A 15,641-nucleotide genomic window follows, 5' to 3' on the forward strand; every position below is an offset into this window, starting at 1 on the left:
GAAGAACCTCAGTAAAGGTCTGGAGTATCATGTCACCATAGACATTAAATGAACCAAAGAAGCAGTGTGGGTGGAGCGGTAAAACAGAGAGATTGGAGGAAATGATGGGAGAGAGAGGGGTTTGGCTTGTTAATCATTGAGTTGGAGTGGAGGTTGGTCTCTGCTAGGTGGACTTTCATCAGTGGGAACCAAACAAGACGATCGGGGCAGTACAGGAGGGAAGATACACACATCCTGCACTTTAGTAAGTGTACACACTGAATGTGTTTTTGATTTATTTAACATTATCCAAATTTCATTGGAGTGTTACAGGTGTTTCTGTGAACATACCAGAGGAACGCCAACTCATCAACAAACCAACAGGGAAAGTTTCCATACACGTGTGTGTGTTATACATCAAGATGTTGGCTGTGCATCTTGTGGCCTTCTATTTCTCCAAACTACAGGAGGACCCCACAAAGAAGGTAAGAGCTACTCCACTGTGTTACATCACACACACACACACACACACACACATTTGAATTCACTTTTGCTCCAGCGGCAGTAGTTCCCTGTATCAAACAGACTTTGTTCTATACAGATGAGGTATTATGAGATGGAAACATTTGCTGTAATATAAACATCATCTGAATGATGAATTGTGAAACTACATTTTAAATCAAGCTGGTTACATGTTTAACAAGATGATTTGTCACTATTCTTTGATTTATGAAAGGGGAAAGATGCAGATTCATCTTACAGTATTCTAAATGTGGCTTACTTTACCACTCCCGTCCTCTTGGAACACAATTTGCAATATACAAAATTGGTTTAATGTGCATGAAAAATCTACACAGATGTTGCCTCGCTTTTGTATAAAACATCCATGGGCTTACATTGGATGCAGCAATAAGTTAGTGCTATTACGTTACTGTAAAACATTGCATATGCAAACAAAAATATTTTTTAGGTTGAAGTTTTGTGATTGCCTATGGAATAGCTGGAAAATGTACTCATCTACAATAACTTGACCTCCCAAGGTTTTGCAGACGTGCCCACAACTATCTTTAGTAAATCCAAAAGATAAAGCAGTGCCCAGTGCTGTATTAAAATGGCAGAAGAGTCATATACATTAGTTACTGTTGTGTCAGCAGCATTTGTCTTTTTCTGGGCAATGATTAACATGATTCTCTGGCAGTGCCACTGCTCATCTCTTAGTGAAGATTGAATCAACACAATCAAACAGGCACAAACTATATTGACACACCCATCAGTAACATCACTCACACTGAAACACACCAGACAGGTAGACAGCCAGAAGGACCTTGTCCCTTAAGCAATTCACCACAGAAGAAAAATAATGGTTTGGCTTAGTACATGGCTGGACTGAGCGTGGGAAGGCTTTTGATAGAAGTTTTGCCTCTTACTAATTTATAGAAAAGTTTATATTGTCCTGCTCTTAAAAATAATTATTTCCTCAACATGTTGAATTCATTGTTTCCATCTCTCTCTCTCAAACTTCCTAGTTTCAGTCCCTTAATTAAACCTCTCTCCCTTGATTACACTAGTGTTACTCCCAAATGGCTTTTGATACTTGGTGCTGAATGTACATTTAGGGCATGCTTTTGCAAATTGTGTGTCAATTTAAATGTTTGGGACACAAAATAAATACTTAATAAATAGCATTAGGTTATATATCTATTATCAAATGTAATATTAAATATTTTAGATTATGGAATGTTACAATATGGATAGGCCTATTATTCCTCCACATACAAACACAGATATTGTTTTTAATTAATGGATGAAAATGGAAAATTGGAAATTGTCCAAAAATGCTGTAGATCCTTTTTTTCAATTTGTTTTGTAAAAAATACAATATTTTTTTAGGATATAAATGTCAGATGAAATGTCTTGAGAGAAGGAGAGAAGGAGAGGAGACATCTCACCTCTCCTTCTTACCTCTCTTTTGTGCCTTCCTCCTTTCGTTTAAGTCCAGTCAGTTGGAAGTAAATGGCCACGGCTCATTTATCTTTGCCCTCTTGTTTACTCTCTCTGTTCTGTGTCTCTCCTCTCCTCTCCTCTCCTTCCCTTTTTTTATTTATCTATCCTTAGGTGGATAGGTTTTTGCACGCCATGCGTCTCCATGACAGCCAGCTGACGGACATCTCGGCTCGTCTCCAGGCTGAGATGAAGAAGGGCCTTTTATCGGATAGTTACGCCGCGGCAACGGTGAAGATGCTGCCGACGCACATCCACTCCACTCCTGATGGAACAGGTGACTCACATCAATGACTTTCAGACTTCTTAGAGCTTGTGTGGGTCAATGTATTTCTGAAGACATACATCATACGCATACTGCATATGCACCGGTATTAGGTACACCTGTTCGATTTCTTGTTAAACATATAATCTGCCAATCACATGGTAGCAACTCATTGCATTTAGGCATGTAGGCCTGGACAGGACAACTTGTTGAAGTTCAAACCGAGCATCAGAATGGTGAAGAAAGGGGATTTAAGTGACTCTGAACATGGCATGGTTGTTGGTGGTCTGAGTATTACAGAAACTGCTGATCTACTGGGATTTTCACTCACAACCATCTCTAGGGGTTTACAGAGAATGGTCCTAAAAAGAGAAAATATCCAGTGAGTGGCAGTTCTGTGGACGAAGAAAAATATGTTTTGTCTCTCTCCTCCACTCCTGCAGAGAAAGGACAGTTCCTGGTGTTGGATCTGGGAGGCTCTCAGTTTAAGGTGCTCCAAGTCAAAGTGAGAGAGGGCATGGGGGTCAGGAGAGGAGGAGTGCAGATGGAGGAAAAGACCTACCCAATGCCTAAGGAGCTGCTCATTGGGAAAGGAACAGAGGTAAGGAGATGAGGAGACGATTGAGAAGACACAGGAAAAGTTAACATAAATAGACATGCTGGAGCAACATGCATTCGAGGAGTTTTTTGAGGGCAGCAGAAGTAGGGGAGTTTGAGGAGGGTGGAAAAACCGAGCGGGGGTTAAATCTAAGGGAACCAACCTTCAACGTTATCCACCTTCTCCTTGACTGTCATTCTCTCTCCTCTCCCTGCTATCTGTCTGCAGCTATTTGATCATGTAGCAGAGTCTCTGAAGGGCTTCATGCATGAGAAGAACATCAGTTTGGAGAAGAGACATCCTCTGGCCTTCACTTTCTCTTTCCCTTGTGAACAGTCCGCCTTGGATAAGGTAAGGACGCCTCATCCATACATCAATCCATCTAACCATCCATGTGGTTTTCATGGCCTACAGCATGAATCACTCTGCACATTTCATTATTGTTTTCCATATTTCTCTGTAGGGATCTTTGTTAAGCTGGAGTAAGAACTACCGGGCTCGAGGCATCCAGGGTAAAGATGTGGTCCAGTCCCTCAGGGAGGCTATCGACAGATCTGGGGTAGGATACCCATATTCACTACAGTTCATGTTACTTACCTGTATGACCCACAATCTATTTTCTATAATGTTAAGGGACTAAGACGTTAAGGTTTTGATGAGGAGCTTTTGTCGAAAGAAACTCACAGTCAATTGTACGCCCACAGTAGCCAAAACATGGATGAAATGATTATCTGATGTTACTAGGATGACATTTGATATGAATTCCGATTTGAGAAATGTGTGTGTTTTTCTTCAATGTTCGACAAGAAGTGATGTATGTGCTTACCTAGGAACTGTACACTGGGACTGAAAATACATTTTTTAAAGATTATTGTCGTACAGACACTGACAATTATCTTTTAACACAAGTACTTATAATCTTACCCGCTTACCCACGCTCAGCACACAAACTGTACCGTAGCTGATGTTGCTTTAACCTCATAACCTGGTGTACTCTGTCACTCACTCTGCAGGGTGTGGATGTAGAGGTGTTAGCCATGGTTAACGACACTGCAGCGACCATGATGACCTGCGGCTTTGACGACAAGTACTGTGAAGTAGGACTCATCATAGGTGAGTACATCATTGCTTAGAGTAGATATTTTATCAGATTCGTACAGTTAACTCCATTGTGCCTGTTTGAGGCAGCAGACATCTGAAGCTGTTTAAACTCCCTGGGATGCTGCTTTGTAGCTAATACTGTGTTCTGACACGTGTGTGCATTTGTGACAGATATCCGTCCGTTGTTATCAGATCATAAATATACTGTACAGGAGGTGGATAGAATGCCTGAGCAAACACTTCAGATTCAAAAGATTATAGTAAAATATAATAGAACATTTCCTAAACCTGATGCAAGTTCGAATGCATTTGAGTTTGAAATAATCAATAAGCTTGGTGTACCATGATGGCAAGATCAAATACTGTTCTAAGAAGCTGTTGTGCACTTTAATTCATTTGCTGTTCCCTTCTAGTTGTTCACCATTCTAATGCATGTGTGTGAGGAAGTGTGTGTTTTGTGTGCATGGTTGTATGCTTGAACGTATTCACAAACAATTTTATGTTAGATGTGTTTAGATAAAAAATCACTGAAAGGGTTTAATTATATGGTTAGTTTTAAGTTTTACTTGTCCCTGTTATCATTAATTGAAGATAGATAAATGTAACCAGTCCTATTTCATTGTCTAAAATTAATATAAATACAAATGATTAATTATCCTGCATGTCTGTGTGTTGTTCAGGCACTGGCACCAATGCGTGTTACATGGAGGAGCTGAGTCACGTTGACCTGGTGGAGGGGGACGAGGGCAGGATGTGTGTGAACACTGAGTGGGGAGGGTTCGGAGACGACGGGGCACTGAAGGAGTTCATCACTGAGTTTGACGAGTATGTCGACGCAGCCTCCCACAACCCTGGAAAACAAATGTGAGCAGAGCACCTTTTTCTCATGATATATGGTACGGCATGTGCTGTATGACACAATATCAACCCTTAAAACCCCTCTGTTTCTGTGTTCCCACAATTGTAGCTTTGAAAAGATGGTGAGTGGGATGTATCTGGGTGAGTTGGTGAGGCTGGTGGTATTAAAGATGGCCAAACTTGGACTGCTGTTTGATGGACATGTGTCGGATGCTCTGAGGGCTAAAGGGGGGATAACTACTGCACACGTAGCAGCAATGGAGGAGTAAGTTATCTATCTGTCCGTCTACCTCACTACCTGTCTGCCTGTCTGTCTGTGTGTCTGCCTGCCTGTCTGTGTCTGCCCAACTGTCTGTCTGTCTGTCTGTCTGTCTGTCTGTCTGTCTGTCTGTCTGTCTGTCTGTCTGTCTGTCTGTCTGTCTGTCTGTCTGTCGCTCTTGTCTGTCTGCCTGTCTGTGTTACACTCCCTTGTGTGCAACAACAAGTGACAACGTACATGTCTATTTCAGGTACTACCATGGTCTGAAGAACACCAGAAACATCCTCATGCAGCTTGATTTGAGCCCATCATCCGACGACTGTGTTGCTGTTCAACATGTCAGCACCATCGTGTCCTTCAGGTCCTCCAATCTGGTGGCGGCCGGACTGGCGGCCATCTTGACCCGAATCAAGCAAAACCGGAATTTGAGGACATTCAGGATCACCGTGGGAGTGGATGGAACAGTGTACAAGACGCACCCTCAGTAGGCTATTTTGGAAATATTCACCACAAAATACATATTCATATTCAAAACATATTTGAAGATACAGTATTTTGTATTATCATTACCATTAATATGGTATTTCTACAGATGCCTTGAAGTATCATTCTGACTGGTCGTATTGTTTTGACTTTTTTAAATATATTTGTAGGTATCTCAATTAAAAAAAGATTATCCATTTATTTAGTTATTTGTTTAATGAACTTGCCACACTGTACCGGACCTGTACATAGAGATTACCAGTAGAGATTAAACATCAGACTCTTTTCCATTTCAGGTATCCTAAACGTCTCCATAAAGTGGTGCGCAGATTGCATCCTGATTGCAGTGTCAGATTTGTCCAATCGGAGAGCGGCAGCAGCAAAGGAGCCGCCTTGGTAGCAGCAGTCGCCCAACGGCTTGCGTCACGAAGGCGACAGGTAAAGATGCTGTGTGCTGTGTTGTGCTGTATGTAGCAATGTGACTTCACAAGCGCAGCCATTTCAACTTCATTAATGCTGTTATACTGTATCTTACATCGTACAGTCTCTCTTGTATTGTAGGTGGATGCGACACTGTCTCCCTTCAGACTTAGCCCAGAGCAGCTGCAGTTGGTCAAAACCAGGATGAGGGCGGGGCTGGAAGCAGGGCTGAAGACTAAAGGCCCCTCTGCTGTCAAGATGCTTCCTTCTTATGTGTACCGCACACCTGATGGCACAGGTCAGTGAGACTCAAATAAAAAATAAATAAACAGATTTATTGCTATAATTTTTCCTCTCTGAAACCCGTTTTCATCTGTAACTGTAAGAAAAAAACAATATTTGTATTTTTTTTTCAGAGCAGGGAAAGTACATTGCCTTGGATCTGGGAGGAACAAACTTCAGGGCGTTGCTGGTGAAGTTTAGAAAACAGAGACCACGGCTTTACCATAAGATCTACACCATACCTCTGGAGATAATGCAGGGCACTGGAGAAGAGGTAGGACGTTTTGTTAGTACGAGTGTTAGTACTAAACGATGCAGACAGAAAAGATAAGCAGTGGTAGGGAGACAGAGGATGTGAAACTTGGACTTGGTTTAGTGAAAGGGAAAGAACTGATAAGTTAGTTAAGTATTTTTGATGACTGAGAAAATAAGTACATTACATGCAGGGTTGTCTAAAAGCCCGTCAGAAGTGGAATTTTCTTGAAAACATTAGAGATAGTCAAGTATATTCTTTTTTTAACAAAAGCTTGAATTTCTCTGCATCTCTCTCTATCTTGTCTGTCTGTAGTTGTTTGATCATCTAGCGCAGTGTGTCGGTGACTTCCTAGACAACATGGGGATGAAAAACGCTCGTCTTCCTGCCGGCTTCACCTTCTCATTCCCCTGTGAACAGACAGCCATTGACACGGTACGTATGGACATCATAATGTGGGTCTTTACTTTGTTATGTTTTTTAAGTTGTGTTAGCTTCAACAAAGGCAAACTCTTTCTGAGAGGAATAGCAACCAATGGATCAATCAGTGCTTTTAAATGTAGTTGGTTCAGAAGATACATGTAAAATACAAAGGTAAACAGACATAAAAAAAGAGGAACATCAATTTTGGAACCATTTGCGACCTGGTATCAACTTTTGTATTTTCTGTAGGGCATATTGATGAACTGGACCAAAAGCTACAAGGCCACAGACTGTGAGGGACATGATGTTGCTAACATGCTGAGGGAGGCCATCAAGAGACACAACGTGAGTCAAAATACAGCAAAATAGAGTTTTATATTGATGACCTGCTGAAACTATAATGCTCTGATTTCTGATTTGTATGGATGGATGGATGGATGGATTTTACAAGAGACCCCAAACCATCCACAACCTTGAGACAAGGCTTGGAGGGACATAAATAAGATTTTTTTTTTTTTTTCAGTGTTCAACTGTAAGAAATGATCAGCCATCCCATTTGTAATGGCACTCACGCAATTGGTGTGTGTTTGTTTACACATGTGTATGTTTGTAACCATAGGAGTTTGACTTGGACATAGTGGCAGTTGTCAATGACACAGTTGGGACCATGATGAGCTGTGCATATGAAGACCCTCAGTGTGAGGTTGGACTGATTGCTGGTATGTTACTTTCAGAGACTTTTACATTGGTTTGTATCAATATATTTTGGCTAGTTATCTTTCTTATCGCGTTCTTTTTTAAGGCTAAGGTCTTTGTGTTGGAATTAAGGCTGTAATATTGTTTGAGGTTTTGTTCAGACTTGTAGTTATTACATATGCTTTGGGGTTAGAACAAGTGATCGCCATAGACCTCACAAAGTCTGTTATAATAATGCACATTTGTTTGTGTTGTGCAAGTTCACCTCAAACTTTTTGCTAAGTATTCTATATTTTGTGTCTGAAAACACACCACTGAGTTTGAATTGAAATGTTTTCAGGAACCAACAGTGTCATTGTATTTCACAGGAACTGGGTCTAACGTTTGTTACATGGAGGAAGTGAAGAACATTGAGAAGATAGTCCAAAAGAAAGATAGAACAGAAAGAGAGGAGGGGAGACCTGAAGGAGAGGAGGAGGAGGAGAAGGAGGTAAAAGAAAATGTTCACAGTGTTCCCTTTGTTAGTGAGCTGTGGCTATGTAGGCGGAGTCAGCGATTCTGGAGAATGCTTATTGGCAAACCTTTTTTCTTTTGTCAAAATCAGTGAATATCTCCTCACGATACTGTGTGTGCGCTATAAAAAATAAAATCCAGTGTTTATACATAGCCTTGCCTCTTTAAACTGGTATGTTGCTAGCTACGGTGGGCCCCCTTTGTTTACATACCAGATTACAGAGCCTAGGCTGTGTATTAACACTGGCATTTCTTTAAGTGCACACAGACGGGTAGCGAATCAAGAGGAGATATTGACTAATTTTGACAAAAAGTGGTTTTGTAAACAAGTGTTCTTCAGAATCACTGACTCTCATCTTTAAGTGAAATATCTTTTTTTTTGTCAATAATCCATATATATAACCTTCCCCTCTTTATTTTCTAATCCCAGCAGGGTGATAGGACAGAAGGAAAGAAAATGGATGGAGGTGATGAGAAGATGTGTATAAACACAGAGTGGGGAGGTCTGGGTGATGATGGCTCTCTGGATGACATCATCACACCTTATGACATCGAGGTGAACCAGAGCTCAGTCCACCCTGGAGAACAAAGGTTAGAAACACACTCACGTTACGGTAATTGAACACAAATAACCTTCAAAACGACACACACCTTGGGCAAGAAAGAACGTCATTATACAGTATATATTTAACTAACTAGGTAGAGATTATATAAAATCAAATTAAAAATATAATAATAATTAAAGTTGAACTTCAAATGTTAAGGCAAGAAATAACGAAAAATTTGTCATTTTTAAAAGTAATAAAATAAAATATAAAGTAGAACTTAAAGAAAAAAAATACCTATGAGAATATGTCCTTCTACACTTGAAGTATATAGTTGCACTGATTCATCAAAGTGTGTTACTTCAAAGTGTGTATTAATCATCTGGTTGTGTGCTCATGTGTTTAGGATACATATGATTTTAACTAATAAATCATAATTTAATGCACATGTGTGTGTCTCACGCTTTAGTGTTTTGTGTTTTTCTCGATGTATTAGGCTGTTTGTTAACCTGATGGGATGGTCACACAGTGGTCTAACAATGTGCCATGTGTCCTTGTGAGTGTGCAGGTTTGAAAAGCTGACCAGTGGGATGTATTTAGGAGAAATCGTCCGTCAGGTATTATTGGATTTAACCAGAGGAGGTTTGCTGTTCAGAGGACGCGTCACGGAGGCTTTAAAAACACCTGACATATTCCAAACCAAATTCCTGTCACAAATAGAGAGGTAGGAGACACTGTGTATGTGTGTTTGTATGTGTAATTTATGCATCTCGTCTCTTTCAGACACAGTATAAGAACTTCATCCACTATTTGATCATATGACTATGTACAGTCATGCCCGAAATTATTCATACCCCTGGCAAATTTTGATTTAAACTTACTTTTATTCAACCAGCGAGTGTTTTCTTGATTGGAAATGACACAGGCTTCTCCCAGAAGATAATAAGACGATGTTCAAGAGGCATCATTGCGGAAAAAAATATTTTTCAGCTTTTATTTACATTTGAACAAAAAGTGGCATGTCCAAAATTATTCATACCCTTCTCAATAACCGAATAATTTTGGGCATGACTGTATATATATGACTATTTATATTCATATCTATAGTTTATATAACTCTACAAAAAGTCATGTATAGCTACTTTGTATAACTGTAAATGCCTGGCTGTATTTTATTTAATAATTGTACTGTAATGTGTGTATTTGTGTTGTCTCCCCCTAGTGACCGCCTGGCGCTACTGCAGGTCAGATCTATTCTCCAACAGCTGGGGCTCGAGAGCACCTGTGATGACAGCATCATTGTCAAAGAGGTAGGAGAAAATTATGAGCAGGATAGGTGTTTTTTTAGTTTTTTTTAAATGCAATTTTAGGGACATAATCTACTCCGGTAAAATGTAATGTTTTGTCATAATGTGCATGGCGACACTACCTGTCTTTTTCTTTTCTTTCTCACTTTAGTTTTTTATCATGTTTTCGATAAGATATAGACAAGTCAACACATCTACATCAATACAATACTCATGCAAAAGGAATTCAATGAGGTATACATTTGGTCGGTGTCGGTTTGCATTATATATATGTTCCATTTCTTCCAGTTCTTATTAAATGCATTCTCTTTGACTCTCAAAAGATAAGTCAAGTTTTCCATAACAAATATGTCTTGAACAATTACCAGCCACTGTTCCTCTGGCAGTTACATTAGGACAGTTTCTTGTAACAGCTTTCTTACTTGCTGCACATAACATTTTAGTAAAGTACATATCTTCTCTCATCTAGAATATTCCCAAAATACATCACTGGACAGGTATTTGGGATTTTCGGATCCCAAAATATATTTAACGCCTGCATTAACATTTTCCCAATATAACCTTATCTTTGTACAGTTCCAGAATATATGAGTGTGGTCGGCCTCTTTGGTCCCACATTGCCTCCAACATTATTGCGGTGCTGTAATTTGCCTGCTTTTTATTTTGGGTGTTGTGAAAAAGCTATAGGTTCTTCCAAAAGAATACCCTCCATACTAGCAAGTTTGTGGACGTTCATTGCGTCTCACACATTTGATGAGCACACTTCTGCAACCCTGTGGCCTATTTCTCAAATGCAAGAGAGAGGTTAAGAGTTTCAACTTTGACACACTACAGTGTACCAGATGTTCTATGTTGCAACCTGACTTTGGGATTCAGTAAGATCTGTGTCCACTAGCTAAAGAGTGATATGATGGTGTTTGGCGCAGCAAACTGTTGCACTGTGACCAACAGTCAGTCAAGTGTTGCAATAATAATAATGGTTTTCATTGTTACGCAGGTATGCGGAGCAGTGTCACATCGTGCAGCTCAGCTGTGTGGGGCAGGAATGGCGGCCGTGGTCGATAAGATCAGAGAGAACAGAGGACTGGACCATCTGAACATCACTGTAGGGGTGGACGGGGCACTGTATAAACTACATCCACAGTGAGTTAACTATTTCAAGTTCAAGGTTTCAGTTCAATTAAAGGTTGAGTGAGCGATTCTGGAGTATGCTTGTTGTCAAAATCCCTTGTCAAAATCTGTTAATATCTCCTCACAATCCGCTACCTTTATGTACTGTGTCCCTTTTAACTTGTTGGGGACTGGAGCCAAACGCTTCTTTCACTGTCTACTCTTCATTTTTGCTTTAACAAGTTACTTATACAAAACTAAAAATGTCTTCTCTTGTGCTGCTGCTGTTTGTAGTTTTTCTGGAGTCCTCCAAGAGACTACCAGAGATTTGGCCCCTCAGTGTAACGTGACCTTCCTTCCATCAGAAGAGGGCAGCGGGAAGGGTGCCGCCCTCATCGCGGCTGTGGCCCTTCAGAAGCAGTAGATGACTGCAAAAACAAATATTCACCTTGCTTATAAAAAAAATGGATACGCCAACGGCTTCTTTAAACCTGACCTGATCCCTTAAAACCTGACTTGACCTGAAGGACATAACACATGCAGAGGTTTTCACTGCTTGATGCCTCACTGTCTTCCCTCCCATGAAGACACCTATTTGTGCTACACCACCACGGATTCAAATTCCAGTCCCCAATCATATGCGAAGAACATGATTCCAATTAATGGATGTTTTACTAAATGACAAGCTACAACAAAGCTTGTCAACCACAGAAAAAGTCTGTCTTTAACGGTTGGCTCTTTATTGGGATTTACAACTATAGTGCATATCTTCTGTTGCCCCAATGAGGAATTCTGAGTAACAACACTGTCGGCGCATCTACAGTACATGAGGTAAACCTTTGGTGATCGCTCATGGATTTTATACCTTCTGCTGTCATAGAGATGTCAGTCTATGCAAGGGAATCACCAACTGAAACATTTCTTGGGGCACTTCTTGGGATTTTTCTGAGCTCCAGTGTCGGGGGGGGGGGGGGTGGGGGGAGGCGACACCAGTTTGTAAACGCTGCCATGCTGAGAAATAAAGAGAGAGTTTTGTGGAGCTGATATGCTTAATCAACTTTGTGTCAACACGTTTGGCGAGGGCTTGAATTGAACCAACATATGAAACGTACACACTGTAGCTTTACAACTTTCTTATATTGTAATGTGTATGGCAGTGAAAGGGTGACTTGCCTGGCAAACATGGCTTTAAACCAAAGCCTTTCACTCTCACAGTCCCTGAGTCTGCTATGGGGAAAGAAACACACCTACAGCTGCTCAGTAATGGTTCCAGTGTTAGCCACACACTGATTAGGCTCTCTGCCTTTGATAGCAGGGCTGAGCACTCTTGGTTTTGGAAAACACTCGTATCAAAAATCACTACCCGGAAACTACTCAAGGTTGAAACTTTGTGCAAGACCAAACACAAAGCAGAAAAATGCAGATGCCTTAACCACGGCAACTGCAATGTTAGAAATGTAAGACTGATAGCTTTGTCAAATTGTGATTAAACTGTATATACTGTATGATGTGATTCCTTGAAAGTAAGAACTGAACAGTATCTGTACTTCTGCTCCAATGTTTCACCCACACTGCCTCCTTTAAGCGTGTTCCAGTTTGCTGATTGTGTTGGTTATTAATTTATGTTTGAAGTCTTTTTTTATACAGCTTTTACCCTGCAGTGTATCAGTAATATGGTTAAAATGTTCCTCAGTTCATAATAACAATCATCAAATAAAAAATGTTGTATGATACAATGTCATCTGTTTATGAAGGATAGTTTATTTTGGAGGGGACAAAGATAAGGTGTGTGTGTGTGTGTGTGTGCGTGTGTGTTGGTCAGCAGTCTTTCGGTATTGATGAAGGGCAGGAGGAGGATTGGAATGCCGCTGACCACGTTTCCCAACAATAAAAAAAACAAGCGGCGCTCTGTTGGGGTTCTGGACTGACTTTCTGTCCTTGTGATCGCTTGTCTGTCTGTCTTCTCTCTGTGTGCACATCTGTTTCATCCGTCTGTCTGCATCGTCTGTCTAGCTGGATCCTTGCCTATTTGCCTGTGTCCTTCATCTGTCCGTCTGCACAGTACATGCTGACATAACACTAAAGGAAATGAGGATGTTTTGGAGATTTGGGGTGAGCAAGTGGACTGAAAATTGAGTGTTTTCCTAACCTTTAAGACCTGAAATAATAGGGAAGGAATAGCCTACAGTATGCCTTTGTGAATGTAATGTTGCACACAAACAAAACAACTTATTTTTCCAACAGGGAATGAGCAGCGCAATCAATGAGCAGTTGACAGTTTGCTTATCTGTTTATGACAGATTGGATGACATGTTGAAGGTAAGGGCAGGCAGCAGCAGAGTAGTAGTAAGGAATATGGGAAAGGATGCAAAGGTAAAACCAAAGCATTAAGGAAGGAAAAAATTAAATTTGGAGTTTAAAAAGGAAGGAGCAATATGTGCTTACAAAAGATGTGGGCCATGCAGGACTGAAACAGTAGTTAATCTGTCAGGGATTAACATGTGAGACCTGTACAGGCTACCAGCTGACAGCTACTTTACACACATAGACACACACACACACACACGCAAACAGCACATTAATCCCACACTGTCCTAGTAGTGACCTAGTATCTGCACAGTTAAACCACACATTCACTGACTCTGCACACCAACACAGCTGTGCTGCTGTGTCTGCAGCTCATGCATTACGACATGGTGAAGTGACTGATACAGAAGGTGGCGAGGGCTTTCTGTTCCTCTCACGTTCTGTCACTCTTGTCCTCATCCTCTTTCTCCTTTAATATCTCTCTCTATTTCTTTTCATCCTATGTCAATGTCCCCCTCTCTCATACAATGTATTCGCCTTAAAGGTACATCTCTTTTTGACCTCAAACATCCAACACATGTTTCAGAGTCCTCCTGAATGGGCATTCCTCAGGGGGAGCAAGGTGTGTGCGGCTTTTCATACATTACATTTATTTGTGTGTGTGTGTGTGTTCAAGGCTCCTTTGTGAGCATGTGGGTTTGTGTCTTTGTCTCCCCTGTTGACCAACAATAAGCGCTTTGACACACACACACACAGAAATGCTCACCATTACACGGACAGAGTGGAGACGCTGGTTCCTAAAGACCCACAAAAGGACTTTGGCCCTTCCCTGGTATCATTGTGCTCTGGCACCAATTTGCTTTCTCCAAAAATACAATGAATCGAAGCTTGAAGCCAGGATTTGAACCTCCTCATGGAGTGGACGGTAGAAAAATGAGACGCTACAATGCCAAACAACATCATTGGGGTGTCAGCTGCAGGATGCCAGCTCCACTTGACCATGGGAAAACTTTATCAATTACGGTAATATAATTATCCAGAGAGCATCATATTCTGAGGGAGCTAACACTCCTGGGATAATCTGCAATTGTTCTGGTTCAGTGGTGAAGATGTTTTTAAATGTTTATACAATTAAAATAGTGTATGTATGTAGCCTATACTGGTACATCTGTCTGTCTGTCTGCAACATATTGTTGTTAGGCTTTATTGTCTCAAACAGGTCTCTCTTTAGAATGATACCCTGTTTCTCAATGAGATTAACTGTATAAATAAAGGTAAAAAAAATCAAACCTGTTGTTTTTAAATTAGAAATTCAAAGAAACAGATGAGGTGAAAAAGAAGGAGGCAAACCATAGGCATGTGCTTATGGAAGAATAGCTTGAAAAATACTGTTGACTGCAAAGATCCCTCATACATACTTCTGTTATGGGTTGTGCTTGTAGTTAACTTACTGTGATAAGTCTCAGCCTGCAGCAGGAGCAGGCTGGCTAATGATAGCTTCAGTCTGTGGTGTACTGTACACAGATTACATGTTGCAGGATATCTTTGAACAAATGGTGATGAACCTTATGGTGAGACTTTTCTCATTGCTGTGTAAATGTAGATGCCACAATTTTTCATCAATTCATTTCAGTTCAGATCATGTTTCACAAGAGGAACTGTTTTAATGCCGTGAAACATCAGCTTCAATAGCCCCACTTTAATATGCAGCCAGCCATGGCAATGTGTGTTTGGTGTAGGCAGCCCAACTCCCACAGCAGCTCACAGCACGTGTCCAGGCAGGTTGGCGGGGAGGATGTCGAATGGCATTCATGGAAAAAGATGAAATCACAAGCACTTGAGGCATTATACAAAAAAAAAAAAAAAAAAATCTGAATAGTTATATATATAATTGAATAAAATGTCACATATGTTGTGGTGGAAAAAAGGGTCTGAGCATGTGTTTCCTATGGACAACTCATGGTTCTGTGCTGTATTCGGTCTACCAAAAGTAGTTTTTTTTACTGTGTACTGTCTACACTGAAAGCGGTGACATAAATAATTGTAATATGATACATTTTAAGCACAAAGAAAGTTAAATTCATTCCACTTATTGGTTTCCGTGTGCTTGCATATCGAGTGTATAAAGGATTTCAGTTCCTCTGGGTCTATAGAAGTGAAGTGAAGTCCAGACAACACACAGCTCTTGTTGTTGTTCTTGTTGTTGTGATGATGATGTTGCGTCTGTCTGAAAGGACAGCT

General features: G+C 40.6%; 1 protein-coding gene across 1 annotated transcript; it reads left to right on the plus strand.

The window, feature by feature from the left end:
• Positions 1 to 344: 344 nt before the first annotated feature.
• Positions 345 to 11,517, plus strand: LOC307250141 (hexokinase HKDC1-like; the record flags this gene model as incomplete). The annotated part of the gene is made up of 21 exons (XM_080027113.1): positions 345 to 464; positions 2,095 to 2,257; positions 2,689 to 2,846; positions 3,072 to 3,194; positions 3,307 to 3,402; positions 3,857 to 3,956; positions 4,625 to 4,808; positions 4,912 to 5,067; positions 5,312 to 5,545; positions 5,841 to 5,982; positions 6,106 to 6,262; positions 6,381 to 6,520; positions 6,815 to 6,934; positions 7,172 to 7,267; positions 7,542 to 7,641; positions 7,987 to 8,108; positions 8,562 to 8,722; positions 9,245 to 9,400; positions 9,899 to 9,986; positions 10,981 to 11,126; positions 11,388 to 11,517. Exons 1-21 carry the CDS (start codon positions 402 to 404, stop codon positions 11,515 to 11,517), a joined length of 2,835 nt encoding a protein of 944 aa, XP_079883239.1. The 5' UTR covers positions 345 to 401.
• Positions 11,518 to 15,641: the final 4,124 nt, after the last annotated feature.

The sequence above is a fragment of the Ammodytes marinus genome (genome assembly GCF_949987685.1).
Source record: "Ammodytes marinus genome assembly, chromosome: 1".
Lineage (NCBI taxonomy): Eukaryota > Metazoa > Chordata > Actinopteri > Uranoscopiformes > Ammodytidae > Ammodytes > Ammodytes marinus.